Below are 9390 nucleotides of genomic sequence, written 5' to 3'. Positions count from 1 at the left end.
GGGGGGGGGGAAATCAGACAAGAAAAAGGTCTGCACCACATAATCCTCTGAGTGATGTGTAACCATAAGCAGCTGCAAGAGATCCAACATTAACACATTAGAGAAGACTTCCTCCTCCTCACTGTTATCTGATGATATACACTAAGTGTAATATGACCACAGTTGGGAATCTTCTTGTCTTTGTCTAAATTTCCACTTATAATGTATGGTAATAAAAAGAAGAAATCTCGTATTACAGAAAAAAGTCCAAGTCAGAATTGGTACATTCTTTTGTTCCTCTATAATCTGCCTCTACCATGTTTAGGAGGAAAAAAAAAACCCGCCATCTAAAACAAAAAAATTACCCTGCATCAGATGATAAATATTAATTCCCATTTATTTAGCAAGGGTTCAAAGAAAAGCCATTTAAATAGCAAATCAACTTCAATGTAGCGAAAACTAGGTCATGGGAGTAGAGTTTCAAGAGCTGCACATACAATTTGAACATGTGCAAGTACTTCCTTGCCTTTGAGGTGGGATTCCTAGAAAATGAACTCTGAGGGTAAATTGCCAAGCCCACATCCCCCCTCACTGTGAACATGTCCATGCACTGTGGACATGGTCAGCATGCTGTGTAGCTTCCTGAAAGCTGCTTGCTTCTCTCCGTCTTCCCCTGCAGCCATCACAAACAGTTGGCCCCAGGAGAATCTCATAGGATGAAGGTTTAAACCTATGCTTTTTCTGCTTACAGCTGAAGCGCTTCTTTCAGCTCCCATGATCAAAAGCAGCTCATTATTGGAATCTCTTAAGTCTGAAGAGCAGACAGAAGAGAGCTATAAAACAAGGCTCTTCATTTTCTACCCCTACCTCCCCAAATAATTACAAGCAGAAAGCAGGAAATGGAGAAAGAGAAAATGGATCAATGACAACAGCGTTTAGTGAGATCCAAGAGGGGGGACATCCTCTGGAGATTCACAGGTGCATCAAAGAAAGGGTCAGCATCACCAGCAAACAGGCACCTCTCTTACAAAGCCTTTAAAACTTGCTTGTTCCTAAGAGCTTCCAGTTTAAATATTACACTTAAACTTTATCACCAACGATGCTACAAGTATAGCAAGCCAGTAACTTGCCCACAGCGTTTAGTTACATATTACCTGTACTGATCACATATCTGCAGATAAAAAGCTAAGCGTCAGTAGGCCTGAACCAGACAGGTTCTTCATAGCAAAATGCTTCGTCTCCACACACTTTCCTTCAAGCATAAAATATGAGTTCGGGAATTTGCCCTCCCTGTACCCCAGTGCCATTTGTACTGTCCGAAGAGCACTGAAACTGAACAGTCACCTTCCCACACTGAACTTCTGTCATTCCTTCTTGTCCAAAATAGCTGAGTTCGTTACCATCCAGAATCACACTAGCTGTGTAAAAGGTGTCAGGCTCAATCTGCACTGGATATTCAAACCACACGGGAAAAGTGTTACTAGAACCATCTGAGAAGTATTTACTCAAGTTCTGGCCTAGGATAACTCCTTGTCGTTTGAGTTCAATCTTGGCACTGTACTCTGCTGATCCACAGCTGGAGCCGTACAGCCCAAAGCCAGCAATAAACACTCTCTTATCAACAGCAAACTGGATGCTGTCACACCGGCCCCTGTAGCGCCACTGGTTGCTGCGGTAAGCGCAGGACTGGAAGCGGTGGCATCGCTGAGGAACGAGGCCTTTCCGGGGCTTGCTTACAAACTGCAACTCTGGCTTTTTGGCAGCCGTATACCAGAGAAAGATATCATTGGTTTCGTTGAGAGTCAGGATCCCAGACTGAGCAGCGCCATTCGCGAAGTCGTCGAGTGCCATGGTAGGGATGCGTATCAAGTACAGAGCCTTCCCGAGGACTTTGCGCTTGTTCTCTATGGTAGCTGTTAGCTCTTGTCGCTGACACTCCACTTCAGCCCAGTTCAGAGCTGCTTCGAAAACAACAATTTCTTTGGCATTCAGAGTCTCCCTTCGGAGAATGCTTTCAAGTGTCTGAAAATCAATGTCACAGAACCCCTCAGACTTCAAAGCTAGCTCAGCTTGGGCATCAATCACTTCCCAACAGCGCTGGGTCAGGTCAGGTTCCTCGAACAAGCAGCTTTGGGAAAGCAGCACACAGGCATTCTTTGCACTTAGACTTGTCTCTAGAAAGTTGACGCAGGCGCGGGCAAGATGAGGGACGATATACTTCTTGGCAGCATAAAGAGTGGCCAGTACGGTATCTGCCGCCAAATCAATTTCATCACAATATATGTATCTGAAATAAAACACATGCATGTAACACTGCTGCTTAATGCAAAAACGTAATTTGTAAACAACATCTGAAAATTATAAACAAAGAATATTTAAATGGTTCCACATTAAAACTAAGCAGTGCTTTTGGGGAACATTGATTAAATCCAGAAAGAAGGTACAAACCAAATTCATCACTCATGTAAGACCATGGAAGAGAACAGGCTTAAATCTAAGGTGAATAAAACTTCACATTTGGGCTATGTGCTACATAGACAATGGTTACGTTTACAAACTATGGCCCCTCCAGCTCTGTCTTCCTTCCATACAGGCTTTGGCTAATGAGAGGCTATCTGCCCCAGGCAGTAGCTCCTCAAGGGCTACCTTTACTTGACTACACAAGAGTCTGGAACACATGTTACCAAGAGTACTGGGACTGGATGTCCCGTGATAGTGAATGATGATTTATTGAGGTGTATATATAAATACAGGAATGAAAACAGGTTTATTGGGAATAACTATGTAGTCTAAGAATAGAAATACTACCAAAGTATGTCAGGTGCTACCCATCTTCATAGCTTTTTTTGGGGGGGGAAGGGGGGGGCGAGCACGGGGAAAGGGAGAGAGGTTGGGTTTTTTGGTTTTGTTTTGTTTTTTAACAGAGTGATGAAACATATAGGAAAAGGCACAGTACTTTAATTTTCAGGTTTATTATTGCTTACAGCATCCTAGCTCCACTACCACAGTGTTTTCTCTCAGTGTCATTGCATAAGGGAAAAAAAAAAGCTTTACTGCTACGCTAGTGTGGTGGAAGAGATGAAGGTGAAATTCTATTTATGTGACTAAACTGCTGGGATTCATTGCCCAGAGAAATGAAGCATTGTACAGTTTGTTCTTTTTAATATCTCATGCTTCAGGGCCCCATTTGCAGCTGGTGAATGCAATGTGCTAAAACCATGCCAAATGCAATTTTACTCTTCATAGGGATAAGCAAGTCTTGATGGTTATGGTTGATAAAAGTGTATTCCTCCAGTAAAGCTGAAGTTGTATGTGACCCTGTACTAATTAAAATTTTCTAGTTAGCAGGTTTCCCAACACAATTTTTTGCAGAACAGATGTGCTTAAAAAGTGGAATTAGTATCTACACTGATCTGATTATAGTTGTAAATCTCTTTATTTGTGTTTTTGCAGGTGTAGGGTACTACCCTCCAAGTCACACTTACAAAACATGCTCAGAGCAGATACTGCTCAAGCAATATAATAAAATCTAAGAGGTTACAGAGAAAACGAATACTTACACAGACCCAAACCTTTTTTTTTTTTTAACCTTTATTACTTGTTTCACCTGGGCTATTTGTAACAACGAAGAGCACATCTATCTATCACTGGTTACAGGCTTAGCTCCTTTACTGTCCAAAAAATTTTTAGTGTATCAATTCATTCGTTTTTATGATTCTCCTCATTGCTCCCCAACTCTTTTCTCCCTTCTATTACTTCTCTTTGCCTGCTAGTACAGCAGAGAATGATGACATCTGTTTTAAATTGGAATAGTACAAAAGTTGCTAGTTTAATATTCATGAAAGTGAAGAACTCACTGATTTACAACAGACACAGCACAGATCGGCTGTCAGCAATATTCCACACGTCACACACTGCCAATGCACCTCGACTCTGGTCTGCAATTACTGATATTCCAGTTTCACCCTGTTCTTCAACAGAGGATTCTGCTAGACCACAGGGTTTGATGGTTTAGTAACACATTAATCCTGGGATGAGACCATGTTTCTAACTTGAACAGTCAAGATTAAGATAAGATACAATACATTAAAGACACCAATTCAATGTGTCAGCTAGACTATGAATTTAACCCTATTTTTAAAACTGTAGAGAACAGCCAAAGCAATTTTAATGGGAGAATACACAGTATCTACCAGTCGAGATATTATTTCCTGTGTTACATCTGGCAATACCTTGTCTGATATCTGTTGTCAGAATGCCCACTATACAGTAAAAGATAAAAAATATTTATGCTGTAAGAATTCATGGGGGGGGAGGAAGGGGGAGGGAGGGGACGGACACAACAAAAAAACAACACACAAAAAAATCCCAACCTCCAAAAACCACAAAAACAAACCCAATGTCTTTTCTGACAAAGATTATGATGCATTCCTCCCGACTGTGGAAAGAAGCGTTTGAAGGCAAGGGCTGCTTTGGGATAGGTAAAAAGTCTTTCCCTTCTGTAGCAACAGTATCATGAGCCTTCTGCCATCCACTGCTCACAGCAGTTGCAAGCAACACTCATGGGGATGATTTCCCAGGGGGAGAGGAATGAAGGGGACCATGGCTCCCCCCAAGCTCCACCCAGTGCAGCACATGCACTGGATCCTGCGATGAGGGGAATGCTGCACTGCTGAGCAACATCCCTTTCCCTTCCCTGCACCGTCACGGCTGCAGACACCCCTGGCGTTCGTAGACACAGGAGCACTCTGCAGGGTCAGGCACACTGCATCAGTGGAAGTTAGCACTGGCAAGGTTAGCTCAACATCCGCACAGACCACAAACTTTTCGTGGACTTCTGGGTTTTTAAATAAAAGCTGAGAAGGCGAAGAATTCCATGGTTCTGGCCATGCTCTCAAAGACAGTTTCCTAAATTGCCATGGGCTAAATAATATGCCAGGACCTAGATGTCAGTATTGATACTCTCTTTTCTAGGTTTGCTCTCTGAACACATTTCTTAATGATAAATTCAGAAAGCATTCAGGTTTTATATGGCAAATCATGTTTAGCCACAGTGAAATAGATTTGCTGTTCAAAAAGGAAGGGGAGCCAGGGGAATCCAAGTATCTCGTATTTGTGCCTTGTAAAATTCTGCATGAAAGTAAAGCACAAGTCTGAGCTCTGCAGAAAACACCCGCAAAACCAGAAAGGCCCAAAGCAGGGATCCATAACGCACCTTCTTACATAATGTCATATCTTAACTTCATATTCCAGGTCTATAGAACATCTGTGTGAATTCAGCTGTTCCTGGCAGTTATTGATATTTGCACAGAACATTTCTGATGTTCATGATAACCTATAAAAACTCTATGCAACAAACTCTATATGCAACTTTGAATGTTCATCTACAGTGCCAGTGAAATGTAAAAGAAAAAAAGAAACCATTCTGTAACCACAAGCTAGCCAAAACAATCTATGAAATACAGTAAGTTGCTAGATAGTGATTACATCATTACATGCAAGAAAATCTGCAGCACATTAAAAGGATCACTATCAGATACTAATGTATATTCTTTATCAGAAAGCAATGGCAGTTACTAAAGCTGAAGGGAAAAAACCCTCAAAGCCATAGCATTTCTGTGATAGGGCATTTCTCTTTAATAATCAGAGTTTATAGATACATTCGAGGACAAATCAGCAGGGAAGCTGCTTCATTACGCTCATTTAGGAAAAGATAGCATTTCTTAATGCAGTTTGCAAGAAGAAAAATAATGATCATGTAAACTGACTGTTTTCCCCCGTTAGAATAAAAAACCCTATTCATGTAAACAGCCTTTTTATCACTTTCCAATTGCATCAATATGATAGATGAGGAGAAATTTAATTTTCAGAGGCTACATTCAATAACTTAGGGTCGTTTTTCTAAAACAAGACCTGCATACAGCAAGTTTATAAAAGAGCTGGAATTATGTCAATATACAAACCCAGCAATTCTGGGTTTTGGAGGGGGTTTTTTTTGTGTGTTTCTAACTTTTCGCTATGCTTGCAAAGTAGAACAGGTTTTTTTTGTTACAGCTGACAATTCTTTTTAGTAACTCCATTCTTTTGTGTAACGTGTAGTGACAAATCAGATCAATAGGCATTACAGTATACAACGTGCCCAAAGATCCCCTGTCAAAGTCATTATTTATAACTGCCTACATTAGGCTAATATGTGTGTGCCTGGAAGTAGAGGGGAAGAGCAAAACGAGGTAAAAGTTTAAAATACTTGAAACACAAAAAGAGGAAGCAACTGTTTTCTTTCTGTTTATACGCCAAGTCTAATATTTTAACTATGACATCACCAGCATGTGTATACATCATAAAGGGAAACATATCCAGCAGATGAACGATGCTTACTTCAGCATTGCGAGAAAAGCAGCAGGCTCAACATCTGGTATACGGATTTCATCTTTGTCCTCAGCAAGCTCTCCATAAAACATCGCATGGAAGACAGAGCTCCCAACAGCCAGGACATACTGTTGAGAGAGGGAAATCTTATTTCATGCTTTAAACTGAAAGCACTGCCAACAAAAACAATGTGGGAGAGCCACTCTGAGCATACTGGGCTTCACTGACAGACTATAGACACACTTCAGAAATGAAGTCAAAGTTAAGAACAGAATTACACGTTTTCCCTGCATTTTACTCTCATGGGCATATATGCATTAGCTACTGGAAAATGCTCATATCCACTACAGAAGTTAACTATTTCTAGAAAGTCTCAAGAGTAATATTAATCAGCAGCACAAAGCAGTATTCCTAACTTTACAATGCCTGCCTTAGCACAAGTTTAACTGAAAACACAAAGAAAAGCAAGAGACAGACTATTCCACTGCATGTAGCCTTCTAAAATACAGAATTATGCCTGTCCCAGAAGAGCTGAGTCTCCCACGCTATGTCCTGGCGTAACCGTGGGAGCTCTCTCTGGCTATCCCTGCCCGAGCTTACAATGCAGCTGTTGCTTACTTTGTGTCCTGGCAGCCGCTGGGTCCCACCTGGTGGCCCGACCACAAAATGAACATCTGCCATCAAGTCATTGTTGAACATCACTGCATTTCTACAAACAGAGGCAGCATGTTAATTTATGGCGCCCACTAATGCTGTGCTTGCCCCAGACCAAAGAAGTTTAATTTCTTAACAACTTAAAGTTGCATGTTAGTAAAGAGAAGCAGGTCACACTTTGTTTTAAGCTACTTTACACATCATCACACAAATACACCAGAGAGAAAAATAAGGGGGGAGATAAGGGGGGGAGGGGGCAGTGTGTGTGCATGCAATTAAAAAAAAAAAAAAAAACAAAATCCAAACTTATGAAAACTTTTCAAAAAGTGGAAATCAAAGTCAAGAGCATGTATCACTGAAAATCCCCACTAAGGTCTAAAAGCAAATCTTTACAGGTATGCTGCAGCTTCCAGCAACATTTTTATTTACTCAAGCCAAACAGCTGCACTGTCTGGAAAAGAGATATTAAAATATTTTCCATTACCAAAATACTTTTTCACAGACACACAGGAAAAAAAAAGAGAGAACTGTGTTTTCTTTAGCAAATAAATAATAACTAAACATATGCATTATGAACATTTTGCTACTTTTCACCACTCCCTTCAAACAGCAAAAATAAACTGCCTTGAACTTACCTCTCTCTGATGGTTGGATAAAGCCCTTGCCAATTAGGTGCCGGAATAGTGTTGTTGTTATTGAGATTTTGCTGGTGATACTGCTGGACAGCAGTTGTACTAGTGTTGGCTGGTTTCTTTCGGGGAAAAATATCAGCAGCCATCTTCTTCTTCTTTTTGGTCTTCAAGGTAATGATTTCATAGCAAACTGGAGGCAATTTGCTGCTGCTACTGCTGCTGCTATTTCCCTTCTTAGAGCTCTTCTTGGACCTGTTCTTGACCGTCTCTGGAAGCATCAAGAAGAAGGTGAGACATTTCATGTTCTTTCCTTTCTCATCTACCATGAGTATACTTGTCTGTAAAGCTAGATAGCCTAACTAGTCAGGAACATTAAGAAATGCACGTGGAAGCTGTTAAACAGAGAGCAGCAGAGCTGAGAGTTTGCTTCTTTTTCAGCAAGACAAGGTGACCTTTCCAGTGCACCGAGTAAGAAACTGGCTTTAAGTTTGATCCAGTACATGAATTGTTAAATACATCCCCATCATTCCTGCCAGTTTTATTTCTTTCCAGATCTCCTTATCAGGAATCGCCTGAAAGCGCTATACCCTGCGAGGAGGGTACACGCCTGGCTGTAGCACCGGCTTTCTGAAAGGGGCTAGCAAGATGCACACAGTAGCACCGCTGGTCTGCTCAGCGAGCTGAACTTGTGCGTTGAACGGATCGGAACAGAGTAGGTATTGCAGCCCTGCAGATGGAGTCAGCCAGCGTTCAGAGCCAATAGCTGAAGTCACCGATAACGATTGGACCCAGCCGCACAGTGACACCTATTGTAACGTACACCGCTCTGACATTAAAGCGACAGCAGTTGCACTCTTCAGTTAATACGTAGCACTAAGTAATAAAGTAATAAATGGCATGCACAGTTGCGTAAGTGCATGACTGGCCAGAAGCATGTGTGTTTTAGCTCTCCTTGATGCTGCTTGAATTTTCACAGTGGAAGCAATAAGAAGTTGGAATCAGGTAGAAAGACATATTTGAGTCCATATTTCCATGGGAGCTATTTCCACATGCAGTTGATACAAGCATGACTTCATATGTCTCTAGTATTCCCACAAACCCCTACCGTAACAGTTGATCAGCAAAAGCACACTATAGCTATCAGAACCAAATTAAAGCAATCAACTAGCAGCAGCAAAGACAGCGATGCAGTTAAACAATCCCTTTCAGCGCAGCTTCTACTCCAGTGTAACATGAATAGAGATGAGGTCACAGCTTTAGCTTTAACTCCTTATGTTTCTAGATAACATAATAGCCTTTGACAGGGGTCCCAAATCACTAAGCAGTGCTAATTAAGCAAGCTTAGACCAGACATGGCTGCACCACATCAGAAGAAAACTTCTAGATATGCAATCAGATTAAAGCAAGCCAGAGTGAATATATTTAATCAGTATTTCAAAGCATTAAATGAAAAAGCCCGAATGATTTAGAAAGTCTCAGGCAGAAATCACTCCTTGAGATGCAAACACACTCCGATTTTATTCACAAATACTTTCTGAAATAAACAGGATATAAACTATGCCAACCAAACCATTTAAATAGGAAAGACGACTAATTTTCAGTCATTAGTTTACTTAGAACTTAAATTTAGATCAGATTTCCTTAATAGTAGGTCAAGTGTATAAAAAAAAAACAACAAGGAAGCATAGCCACTTAAAAACAAAAGCAGGGAAATAAAAAATATTAGGTGTTAGGTGCTAACATTTCACACCTTAAA

At 40.9% G+C, this 9390-nt stretch overlaps 1 protein-coding gene across 1 annotated transcript; it reads right to left on the bottom strand.

Moving 5' to 3' along the window:
• Positions 1–943: 943 nt before the first annotated feature.
• BTBD3 (BTB (POZ) domain containing 3) lies at positions 944–7960 on the bottom strand. The gene is made up of 4 exons (XM_009580604.1): positions 7638–7960; positions 6967–7057; positions 6358–6476; positions 944–2266 (listed from the first exon to the last, which is right to left on the bottom strand). The coding sequence occupies exons 1-4, from the start codon at positions 7958–7960 to the stop codon at positions 1234–1236; spliced, it is 1566 nt and encodes a 521-aa protein (XP_009578899.1). The 3' UTR covers positions 944–1233.
• Positions 7961–9390: the final 1430 nt, after the last annotated feature.

Source organism: Fulmarus glacialis, unplaced genomic scaffold (genome assembly GCF_000690835.1).
Source record: "Fulmarus glacialis isolate BGI_N327 unplaced genomic scaffold, ASM69083v1 scaffold7776, whole genome shotgun sequence".
Lineage (NCBI taxonomy): Eukaryota > Metazoa > Chordata > Aves > Procellariiformes > Procellariidae > Fulmarus > Fulmarus glacialis.
This window is presented reverse-complemented; position numbering and strand designations above follow the sequence as displayed.